Below are 12,369 nucleotides of genomic sequence, written 5' to 3'. Positions count from 1 at the left end.
CACATCTGTGTGCACCAGAGCTAATTGTGATTCTGCTCTGCCTGCTGACTTGGGAAATGGGTTGCGGGTCTGCTTGCCTTTTATGCAACTCTCGCACACAGGTCTTCCGGTGTCTTTCACTGTGATTCCTGTTGCCATCCCATCAGCTAATTTCTGGACATTATCATATCCTAAGTGTCCCAAACGTCTGTGCCAGAGTTCCATCGACTCATTTTCAGCAGAGGCTGCCAAAGCTACACATTCATCTGTGTCTAGGACGTATAGTTGGTTGCATCGGGTTGCTGAAGCAATTACAGTCCCTCTTTCATTATGCACCATACACCTGCCCTTTGCAAACTGGACTCTGTAGCCTTTTGCCTCGAGTACGCTGATAGCGATGAGGTTACTTCCCAATTCTGGTACATACAGGACGTCTTGAATATCTGTGACTACTGTCTGTCCCTCAATTCTTAGTCTCACTGTGATTGTCCCAACATTTGACGCAGTAAGGACCTTTTCACCAATCCCGGTAACTGTTGTGGGTGTACACTGTGTTAAAGAATTGAACCACTCCTTGTTGCAGCTGAAGTGTCTAGAGGCTCCCGAGTCCATGTACCAGAGATCCCTCCTTGGCTTGTCTGTTACATTTAGTGCTGACTCGTTCTTCTTGTCATGCCGCTTGTGCATGCCACTAGTGTTCTTCATCCTGCATTCTGAAGCCTTGTGCCCTACTTTGTGGCACACATAACATTTGAATGTGCATTTCTTGGGTTTCGCACCCTTTGCTACTAAGGCAGAACCCTCAGCTATGGCATCCTTGTGGATTCTCTCTTGGAACTGTAGTAGTTTGGCTCTCACAACTTCAGTTGTAAGCTTGGTTTCATTTGACTCTAGTGCGACAACCAGAAAGTCAAATTCTTCTGTCAAGTTCTGCAGCATTACCATCGCCACTTCTTCCTCATCCACTTTTGCTCCTACACATGCCAATTGCTGAGCTATCGATAGTATCTTATCAATATAATCGTTCATGTCCTTGCATGCATTCAACTTTGTTCCATACAGTGTGCGTCTCAGACTTATCCTTCTCATTAAGCCTTTATTCTCATAAGCACCTTGTAGAGTTGTCCACATGTCCTTAGCGGACTCCTTCCCACAGATAGTAGAATAAACATGCTGCTCCACAGCCAGGCCTATTGTGCCAATGGCCTTGTCTACCTCTTCTGGGTTTGGACTATCTCCTGGGGCTATTGTGACTTTCCATAGCTTCTCCCTCTTAAGCTGCATTTCCATAGCGAACTTCCATGTAGTATAATTCTCTGAGCCTTTGAGCTTTGGAAAGTTCATGCTATGCCCTGTACTGTGCATTCTCGTTAACTTTTCCACAAATGGCAATTTAGAAATAATTCCTTTGTGTTCTTTTATGTACTGCGCTAGCACTTTGTCTTCAGGGGGTTAATCTTCGCGCACGTGACGTACTGGGCCCATAACCTATTGGCAGAGTGTCTATAAATACGTGCAGTGTGGTTGTCAGACGACACACTTAGAAGATATAACCAATTGAAGGGTTTATTCAAGTGGCAGGCTTGTAGATTACAACAGTACTTTTGTGGTTAACTTCAAACAGTAATACAACTGGTACATTGGGTATGACAGTCTCTGATGTTACTTAGCTGTGGCGTTTGACTCGTGCAGGGTTAATGACAGTTAACTGGTTTACGCTGCGGTATCTCTCCCAGTCTCGCTGCTGCCAATGATGATGATGGTGGATCTCCCTGTGCAAAAGGTCACGCTTGTAACGGGATTACAGCGGGGCTTGCTCCTACGCGCTCCGGTGCACGTGGAGCTACAAACAGCATGGATGGAGTCACACACGCTCTCTCTGAGGCACACTCGCTCTATATCACGCGGTGACTTCCTAACAGGAAAGGGAACGCTGCCAGCAGGGTCAGGGGTCTCTGCCCTGCTATACGCTTAAGCGAGCTGTCACTCAGGGTGACGCCTAGCTACGTTGGCTGCAAGGGGACAAGGCAGACTGTGAGCCTTACACTAGACAGTGTATGGAGACAGGCGCTGAGCGCTGCAATCTAACACTTATTGCACATTATGCCAGGGCTCAACAATTTTTCATAAAAGAAGGACAACAGTGACAGTGCGCACCAGAGGCCATAATGCCCATTACGAGTTATGCCAGGTCTCAACAATTTTTTTTTAAACTAAGCAGAACAGGGATAGTGCGCGCCGAATTGCTTGTTACAAGTCACACCACCATTACATATTATACCACATGCCATGATACCCATTACATGTTATGCGACACACCGCAATGCCCAATTCATATTATGCAACATGCTATAATGCCCATTACACGTTATACCAAACACTGTAAATCCCATTCCACATTATGCCACACACTGTAATGCCCATTACATATAATACCACATGTCGTAATGCCTATTACATATTATGCCACATAAGTGCCGCTTACCTACATGCTTGCTGCTATGGGTTTCATGCTCTATGCCAGGGGTTGCATGCTCTATCAGTCAGGTCAGCAGGAGCAGAAGAGAGGGTCCCTGTTGAACAAAGCAACGGATGACGGGGGGTGACTGCCCACTGCCGTGGGTCACTGCCGCCACTGGGCAGGATGCGGGAACGTCCCAAAAAATCAGGACAGTCCTGCAAAAAATCGGGCCAGTTGGAAGGTATGCATGCCCTCCAACTGTACCGTTTTGGCTGGTACAGCAGTGCCAGATTAAGGTATAAATGGGAAAATTATCAAGGGCCAATTATGCGCTATAATAGGGGTTGTGGCCAGCACCTAATAATGTGGGGGGTGTGACCAATGTTCTGGTTGGGTGGTCTGCTCATGGGTGTGTCTCTATTTGTGTAAATACTTTCAACTAATTATATATGCCTGGAAAAGGCAGGGGGCTGGCATAGGACAAATGCAGGGAGATATATTGGCGGGTACCCTCCAAAGGTGCACCAACAGGACTCCGATGTCCTAAGATACTTACGGGGTGAGCCGACACTCCAGTCATAAAAAAAATACTTAAAGCCCAAACTTGGTTGACAAAATTTCAGCACCTTTTATAGGGCCACCTAACTTTACCTCACCATATACCCCTTATACAAATCATGCAACACAATAGAAACCCCTTATACTGTACTTGCCTCTTATACATTATGCCACATGGAATGAGCCAAAATTCACACCGATTGAGCCAAAATTCACACTATGGCACATGGATTGAGTCAAAATTCACGTTATGCCACACAGATTAAGGCAAATTTCACATTTTGACACATGGATTGAGCCAAAATATACACTATACCAAATGGATTGCGCAATAATGCACAATATGATTAATAAACAGGGACATTGTGCACCAAAGGCATGCATTAAAAATTTACACCATAATGCCCATTACATAAGTCACACACCATAATGTCCATATGTATTATGCCAAACTCCATAATGCCTATATAAAATTATGCTACATAAGTGCTGCTTACCTACATGGTCATTGCCATTGGTTCCATGCTCATTGCCAGGAGTTCCATGCTCGTTGCCATTGGGATTACATGCTCATTGCCAAGGGGGAATACATGCTCGCGGTAACTGGGGGACAGCCGACGCCAGGCAGAAATGACAGCCATTGATAGCCATTGATAGCCGGGCAGAGAGCAGGGGGCTGCCTGTATTCTGGACTGCAGGTCCCAGCTATTTCAAATAATACCCCTTTTACACCAGAAAATGCAGGGAATTACCCTGGAATATGGTCCCAGGATCATGCAGGGACATTTTTACACCAGCCTAGTCCCTGCATTTTTTGGTGTGAGGGGGAGAGAACCCCCCCCCCCTCTCCCCTTTAAACAACCAGCTATATCTTCGGAACCAACTGACCCATTTACATGTGGGCTTCGAATGATTTTGGTCCCATGAAACTGGGCCGTTTGGTTCCAGAGAAATCTGTCCTCAAACAACATGAACAGCCATGAAATTATATTTCAGAAATGAAAAAATCGGTTTACCCACAATATCTCTAGAACCAATGAACCCATATGGACCAGCCTGTTATCAGCTTGAAGTCCCAGCAATTTGGGTTCCTCTGAGATCAACCTCAAGCTTCTGTGATGCCGGAGGGGGAACTGGCAGCTGTTGGAACCGAATCAGAATTAGCGGGTCCCATGTTATCCTAAGGAGAAAACGTCCCAGCTTTGCCTAGCGGTATCTCTGGTTCCCAGGGGGCTAGCGACACGGGGCTGGGCTCGTTGGAAAGCCCTGGGCCTATGTGGAGAGTAATCCTGGAGCTGTAGCTCCATCAGGCCCATTGTTAATCCGGCCCTGTGGTACAGTACCATTTTGTTGGACTGTAGCGGCCAAAAGGGCCTTTGTACCATTTTTTGAGGTCTCCAACTCTCCATTGAAAGCATAGGCCCCCTTTACCCGTGGCCACAATCCAATTCCGAATTTGTACCAGTTTTTGCCCTTCAGATATTGGAGGGTATGGCTAAGCCAAATTTTCCTCTCTTTCCCACTGCACTCCAGCATCTTTTACTATTGCCAACCATGCCTCTGCACTTGCTCTGGTGCTCGACCTTGATGGCAGCTCAGGTCAGCATTGTCAACTGCGGTATGTTTACAAATGGCAGCCATTCAATCCTGGCTCTATATATTCTCTAGCGCTCCCTCTCATTGCAGACACAGCTCAGCTGTGTGAGCTGTCCTGTGGGCTGCTGCCTAATCTCAGCTCACACAGGCAGCACAAATACGGAGACCCCCAACGGGTGCCCCACAAACCACCACCACGGTAAAGCATTTCTGGACTCTAGGCATTGCCTAGTTTTCCTATGCTTAGGGATGGCTCTGCTCTTTCGTTATCAGGCTCTCAACCTATCTACTAAACTTCCTAACTCCCAACTGTCCTAATTTTCGCTGGACTGTCCCGTGTCCCACCCACGGCCGGCAGTGTCCCGCAGTGGGGTGCAGTTGGGAGTCCCCCTGGTCACCCGCTGCTCTGCTCAGCAGAGCAGCAGGGAATAGACACTGTGCACATAGCATATATATTCATTGAGTCAGAGGGGCCAGCGGCATGGTCGGTCACAGAGCACTGGCCATGCCCCAAGACTGATGTCATTGGGAGACGTGATTTGCGTGAGGATCATACCCACGAAGCCATGCCCTCTTTTGGTTAGGTCACGCCACCTTACCAGGAACACCCTGCTATGTAGCGAGCAGGAGTCGAGAGTTGGGAGGTATACAAATGGTCTCTCGAGACCAACTTCTTTCTCAAGGCCATCCAGCTCTCTCATCCTAACCCACTGCTCCATGCTCAGCTCACTGTCTCATCCTTCTGTATCGATCTTGCCTGACTGCCCCTCCACTTTTCGTAAGTTCTCCTAACAGGACCCTTTTCCCCTTATGTGCTTTTCCCGTACCTCATTTATACCATCCTCTCCTCCCCATTGCCTACAATAGAACAAAACCCTTGGGTTTTTGCTGCCATGCTGCTTATTTGGGTATTATGAACCATGTGCTGCAACGTTTTGTATTGTAATTCACGTTTTCCTTGTTTTGTTCATACTGTTGCTCTTTATGTTCTCTGTACTGCACTGCGGATCCCTTGTGGTGCAATATAAATAAAGGATAATGATAATCCCTAGTTAACGGTTCACTTGAACAGTATTTTGAAGACCTTTTCCCTTTAAGTATTTTTATACTCAGAGAACAGATTCTGTTGGCAGCACATTGGGGGCCTGAATTGAATTTATATTAACAATAAAGTTTCTTCTTTACCATTTAAAAAAACTGCATTTATGCATAGCATAAAATAAAGCCAGCGGTAGGTTTCTATCTGTTTGTTCGGGCTAATCCCAAGAACCACTGGACGGATTGTAATGAGGTTTTCAAAATTCTATAAAGCAATTGAGGAAGATATGAGTGTATGAATCATGGATTTATGACAAAAAAGCAAGCTTACGCTTCCTTAACTAAGATATCACAGAGATGGACTTTCTTTCACACTATGTAGAGATTTATACGTATTATGCACTTTCTCCCATAAAATTGATGTAAGCCCGGTTTACTTAATCAAAATGTCAGTTTTGCCTTTTATTTTCTGTTCCCATTTCATTTGGGTGTGGTATAGCAGGCAGACACAGGGGTTAAAGTGAAGGGGAACTGAGTTCCGTCACCTCTCATGGGCCCTTATTCTGATCGGTGCGGCCGGATCCGAATATGCGGCCAGGACCGTGCGTGCGAAACCCCGCCTTCCATACGGATCGCCTACTCCGTCCGTACGCGGCAAGAAGCTGTCCGAACGGACTGCACGTGTATTTTTCATGGAATACGCCTCCTCCATCTCAGGGAACCTCCCCCATCATTCGATGGTCCCAGAACATCAAATACAGGACCGAGTGTTCCACCAGCTCCCGCAACCTCAGACCACACGGACATTTTTCCGTGCAAAAGCAGGGATCTGGGCGGGCAGCTGACATCCGGCGATGTCATATGTCCGCCCTCTACACGTGCGTCACGGCCGCATTACCATACGTACGCCCAGCGTTTGCATGGGAACGCCCATGAAACGCGGGGCGTACGCATATGGTAATGAGCCCAAATAGCCCTTCACGCCCCTCTCCACCCCCTGTTCGGAGTGTTCACATTTCATGCGGGATTTGGCCGTACGCCCCGCTCGCACATGCGCAGAGACGCCTCTGCACATGCGCAGACACAAAACATCGGCGGCACGAACGCACGTGGATATTACCGCACCAACCAGAATAAGGGCCATGGTGAGGTGGAACATTTTTACCTTCACATTGGTCCTGCGCAGTAATTCTCACAGAAAAGCTTTTGTTTTCAGGGGGATGCCAAATACCCTACCACTGGCCCTGTCTCTGCCTAATGGGGGTAGGGGATGGGGTATAATTAGGTGGCATACAGAAATGAGTTCCCCCACCTCTGCATGACCACTTTATGCCCTGGGTAGACAATAGTTAAGTTGACCCGAATAGGTTGACATGCACAGGGTCAAAACTGTTGACATGAGGATTTTACTTTTTGGTGTCAGTGTCAACATCTGAGCAAGTGTATTGTATACATTGGTCACTTCGCTTGTCATGCTTTATTAATGGTGCTTAGCTCTGCTGTACTTGGTGCACTTTACCCACTCACCCACTCGTAGCCCACCTGGATGAAAATTATGAAAAAGTTAAAAAATCCCCCCCCCCAAAAAAAAAAAAACCTCATGTCGACCTTTTTCACATGTCAACCATAGCCATGTTGACCTACTGCTTGTGTGGTCATTTTAACCATGTAAGCCATATACATACCTCCCAACTTCTGTGTTGGGGAAATAGGGACACTCACGCGGCGAAGCCACGCGAGAGTCCGAAAAGGGGGTGGGGTGTATGCAAATGAGGGTGTGGCTTATGCTAATTAGCCGCAACCTCATTTTGATACGAGAATAGATGCTGTGCGCATGTGCACAGCGTCTATTCTATTAGATTGGGGGGTCTCCCAACTGCCACCCCCCGCAGCGGGACAATGCCTGCCGCGGGTGGGACAGCGGGACAGGACCCGAAAATCGGGACTGTCCCACTGTAATCGTGACAGTTGGGAGGTATGCATATATATATTAACCAATTGTTGTCAGCTTATTGATTGACGACCTACACATTTTCTGTCAGCCATCCGGATGCTATTTCATTTAAGTGAAAACAATCCTTTTTCTCAGTAAAGACCTTGCTTCAAAAAGCTTGTAGCTGTAAATTAAACATTGCTCCCGTGCTAAGGTGGGGCGGGTCATTAGTTGCATAATAATTGCATTCCTACTTTCCAACTGTCCCGCTAAATGCGGGAACGTCACCTTTTTGGGGACGTTCCCATGTCCCTCCCGCCACCGGCAGTGTCCCGCTGTGGGGAGGGGGGGGGGGGAGTTGGGAATCCCCCCCAAACTGACAGAATGGACGCTGTGCGTATGCGTCTATTCAGCGGCGCAGTGGTTGAGACGGGGGCGCGGTCTAATTTGCATAAGCCATGTCCTCATTTGCGTACGCCACACCCTCCTTTTCGGGAGTGTCCCTATTCTTCAACTGAAAAAGTTGGGAGGTATGTTGCATCCCATGATAACGCAACATAATTAAAACTAGTAAGCCCGCTCAAAGCAAATGCTTCGAAAGCTAGTCTGCTACCTTGTGATTGCCTCTGTGTTTGAGCATGTTTGAGAGAGAAAGAAAGAGAGAGATGTAGTTTCACTCGCTGCAGACAGTTGGCAGTGATTCGGGGACACACAATCAAACACTAGACATATTTAGATGATAAAGTAATAGAATAGTGCAAGGACAATAGCATAACAATATTTACAGTGCATAAAAAAACATACTCATTTAATCTCAGCAAATATAACAAAACATTATAAGAAAGCATTATAGCAAAGCAATTATAACAAATGCAGTTTTACCTTACCTTACCTTACCTTATTTGTATTTAATAAATTAAATGTGCTTTTTAGAATATGGAAATAAAATACAGCATTTTTTTGGGTAAACACTCCCCCCTTGTGGTAATCAATAAAATAGCATTACATTGGTTGTTACTGTATATTCTAAAGGCCCATACACACTCTGCGACTTTGAGCAGAAAATCGCTAAAAAAACAGCAGGTTGGAGCGGCTTTCAGCTCAAAGCCGCACAGTGTGTATGGCCCGGCGATGGGCGTTGAGCGCTGCTGCGCGCTCCCACATCATCGCTGGGAAAGCCGCTCATCTGCTGGTTATACCCAGGGAAGCCGAGAGGAATGCTGGGCCCCGGTAAAATTTTGGGGGTGTGGCCTAAGTGTGTGTGTGGTGTGGGCACCTCCCACACTTAGGCCACACCCCAAAATGTTTAGAGGTGGGTAAAAGAAAACTCTAAAAACTGTAATCTCAGACGCAGCACACACCTACAGCATGTGCTGTGCTGAAAGCAGGCTCAGCATGACCTCTCACGCTGTCAGTGAGACACTCATGCTGAGCCTGCTGTCAGAACAGCACATGCTGTAGAAGTGTGTGCTACTGGTGATAGCCGGGAGGGACGGAGGGGGAAGGGAGGGGTCGAACCAGGGCCCCTGCGGGGCCCCTTCAGCAAGCCTGGGCCCGGGTAATTAGTACCTGCTCCCCCCCTCTCTCGGCTCCCCTGGTTATACCAGCAGATAAGAGGCTTTGAGGGCGGCTTTGCGTAGCACTGCGCTATGCAAAGCCATCTTCACCCCTCCGTCAGGAGGAAAGCCGCTCATTGTGTATGCACTGAGCGGCTTTCCCCCCAGCGATGAATGCGATCAGTATGTATGGACCTTAATTCAGGGATTCTCAAACTATTTTGCTCTGGGACCCCGTCAGACAATAAAAATGGTTACAGAATCCCAGCAAGATACTGCATAAAGGCCATCACATGTGTGGTCAGTGAAGTGACCGCTATTGTGACAGAGGCAATGGGTAATAGGGGATGGAATAGGTTGTCCCCCTCTCACACATTCACATTACCCTGATGGTCAGCAACATGGAGTCGTGAGTACATGCTGAGGTGGAGGGTACCCACTTTGTGGTCCGGACCCACAGTTTGAAAACCGTTGATCTAATTCATCCGCAGAGCTTACTGAAGTGAAAAGTCTATACTAATTCTGTTCAGTTTTTAGCCTACTGTGCTCAGAAAAGAAAAAAAACTTGGATGCCTTTACACACAATTAATCAACTGTTTTAAAAAAGGCTACATTTCATTGAGAGTTAATATTCAATTGAAACAAAGGACAATTTATACAGTAACCTAAGTGGGCACTGGGTCTATGGACAATTACACTGACAATGGCTAATACAATATTAAATACTTAATGTTTATAAAGAGATATATATATATATATATATATATATATATATATATATATACCCCATTTGAAAAAAAGTTGCTTGTTCTATCGTTTTACAAATAGTTAATAAAGAGACCAATACCAATGAATGTAAGTATTGCGCAGTCATTCAGAAATGATTATTCGTGTACTAGTACAAAAAGTATACAATGTGCTACACCACCGTCATTTTTGTACTCGATACGATGCAATTTAGTACTAAAAGCACGCACTGCACAGACTTTCTGTGCTGTGCGATCGAATGCGCTCGGGAGCGCGCATCTCATTGCACTGCCCTGCCGCACCGTGTATGGGCATCTTTAGACAAGAAATGAGCTACAATAGTTCTTTCCATGATTGCTTCTACCCCTTTCACACCAAAAATCGAATTACCGGGTAAAGGGCCTTAATCTGGTTCACTCGCAAAGGCAAGTTCCTTCTCAAATGGACAAAACCATGTGCACTGCAGGTGGGGCAGATGTAACATATGCAGAGAGAGTTAGATTTGGGTGGGGTTTTACTTCAAAGTGAGATCTATATTGCATTGCAAAATAAAGCAGTCAGTATTTTCCCTGCACAGAAACAAAACACCCAAATCTAATTCTCTCTGCAAATGTTACATCTGCCCCACCTGCATTGCACACGGTTTTGTCCATTTAAGAAGGAATTTGCCTTTGAGAGTGAACCAGAATAAGGACCTAAAGCTTTTCAACCAGGTCAGGTTTTTCGGTGGTGTGAAAGGGTCAACATGGGTCTTAAATCTTGGTACTCCGACCCTGCTCCTGACCAAAGTATACCACTTTTACACCACAATGCCGGGTAGGACCCAAGAAATTGAACACGGGGAAATTGCCAGGGCATGCCCTGCCTCAGACTCCATTTACACTGCACTTCAATCCAGGTTATTCACGGGTAAAGCCCTTTTACACTGAAAACGGATCAGCCATGCCTTTCCTTGCTGCTGTCATTAAAAATTGGCTTTTTATCATGTTGATGATGAGGTCACAAGAAATGGAACATGAAACTCTTCAAGTTTTTTTTGCTTTATTAAGCTGAAAATATGCATAAAATCGTCATTCATTGTAATCTTTATAGATGTAATGCATTCTCATAAAGAAAGATAAAGATGTAAACTTGGAAAAAGACCAAAAGTAACACTTTGTGCCCAAAAAGTTTAACATCCTAACATCCTAGGATGCTTTATAAAATGGTGTTTTGTAACACAAAAAATAAAACCTTAACCTACAGTAGATTGCACAGGTTCTGAAAGTCGGTCCACAAAACCTCCAGTGCATGTTTAGACCTAGACTTTGAGAACCACTTGTATCATAAAACTACCTATGTATACAAAACACGTAACCAAATGACTGCTCCTATCGGAAATCACACAGCCATAAAGAAATAAAGTGCAACCTTTTAAAAGACTTTCTTAAAAAATAAAAAGCAACCTTGTAAAAGATTTTCTTAAAAGAAAAAGTGCAACCTTGTAACACATTTCCTAAAGAAATAAGTGCAACCTTTTATGAAAATTTTTAAGAGTACGCCACCTTCGGTCAAATTCCGGTAAATGGAAAATTCTGGGGACTCTAGGATTTCCGGGTCGCTAACTGTACGTGCTCTGCCCGGGTCCTTCCTCTGGTGTAAAAGGGGTAGTAGTGTAGTGTGGCAGGGTTGTAAACAAAAAAAATAAAAATGTTTTTATTTTTTTTGCTATGGTTAAAATCCCAGGGTCTGATCAGGGAAATTCCCAGGTGGTATGCCTTAATGGGGTATAAGACTGTAGTCACTATGAGCAGCCGTGTATGTAACCAAGAAAATCCTGTTAATACACGGAATATGGTACCAAAAATCCCAAGGGAAATCTGGGCACCCCCTATAACTGTCTGGAATACTGGGATTGAATGCCCTAGTCAGGAGCTAAATATAGATATTGAGGTTCAAGTTCAGAACATGGTAACCACACAAGTATTACTGCCATCTATACAACAAAGCAAGGACAGGTAGTAGGAGTACTACCACAATTGAAACACCTCCTCTATCTCCCAACCCCGGAAGTAGTCATTGCGTTCCCCGGAAGTGGAAGTGCTGACCCGGAAGTAGGTTCGTAGGCTGCGCGTTGTTGCCTCCAGTGTGTGCGTTGGAACCCGAACAGCACACGGCAGAATGGCGGACGTAACCGCCCGTAGTTTGCAGTACGAGTACAAAGCGGTGAGTGCCGAGAGGGTAGACATGGCGCTAGGCAGGACGTGAGCAGCTCTGCCCGGGGGTATCGGTGCGATACATGAGAATTTATATAGATCTGCGGCACTGGCAGGCTCAGATGCTAGATCAGCCGTATATTTACACGTCCCGGCCTTGCATCTTATGTGTCACCTCCGTCTGTGAATTTCTGTTCCTGTACTACTGGGGATCTACAAGTTGCAGTAGAGTCACCACCCTGTGTTGTGGATTCAGATAAGGCATGGTTGCCCACCTGCCCCTCTCCAGGGACAAAATTCCCTGTT

At 45.9% G+C, this 12,369-nt stretch overlaps 2 protein-coding genes across 2 annotated transcripts in view; one reads left to right on the top strand and one right to left on the bottom strand.

Annotated features, from left to right (window-relative positions):
• The window catches only part of NCAPH (non-SMC condensin I complex subunit H), a 49,187-nt gene extending 37,690 nt beyond the window's left edge, over positions 1-11,497 (bottom strand). The window contains exon 1 of the mRNA XM_083184601.1: positions 11,413-11,497. The gene's annotated coding sequence lies outside the window, so the exon portion shown is untranslated. The remainder of the gene's footprint in view (positions 1-11,412) is intronic.
• Positions 11,498-11,916: 419 nt separating this feature from the next.
• SNRNP200 (small nuclear ribonucleoprotein U5 subunit 200) overlaps positions 11,917-12,369 on the top strand; it is a 41,522-nt gene continuing 41,069 nt past the window's right edge. Inside the window, exon 1 of the mRNA XM_083184595.1 lies at positions 11,917-12,073. Within this exon, the coding sequence (XP_083040721.1) occupies positions 12,029-12,073 (45 nt within the window). The 5' untranslated portion in view covers positions 11,917-12,028. The remainder of the gene's footprint in view (positions 12,074-12,369) is intronic.

Source organism: Crinia signifera, chromosome 4 (assembly GCF_055691185.1).
Source record: "Crinia signifera chromosome 4, ASM5569118v1, whole genome shotgun sequence".
Classification (NCBI taxonomy): domain Eukaryota; kingdom Metazoa; phylum Chordata; class Amphibia; order Anura; family Myobatrachidae; genus Crinia; species Crinia signifera.
Note: the sequence above shows the minus strand (reverse complement) of the source record. Positions and strands in the feature narration are given on the sequence as shown.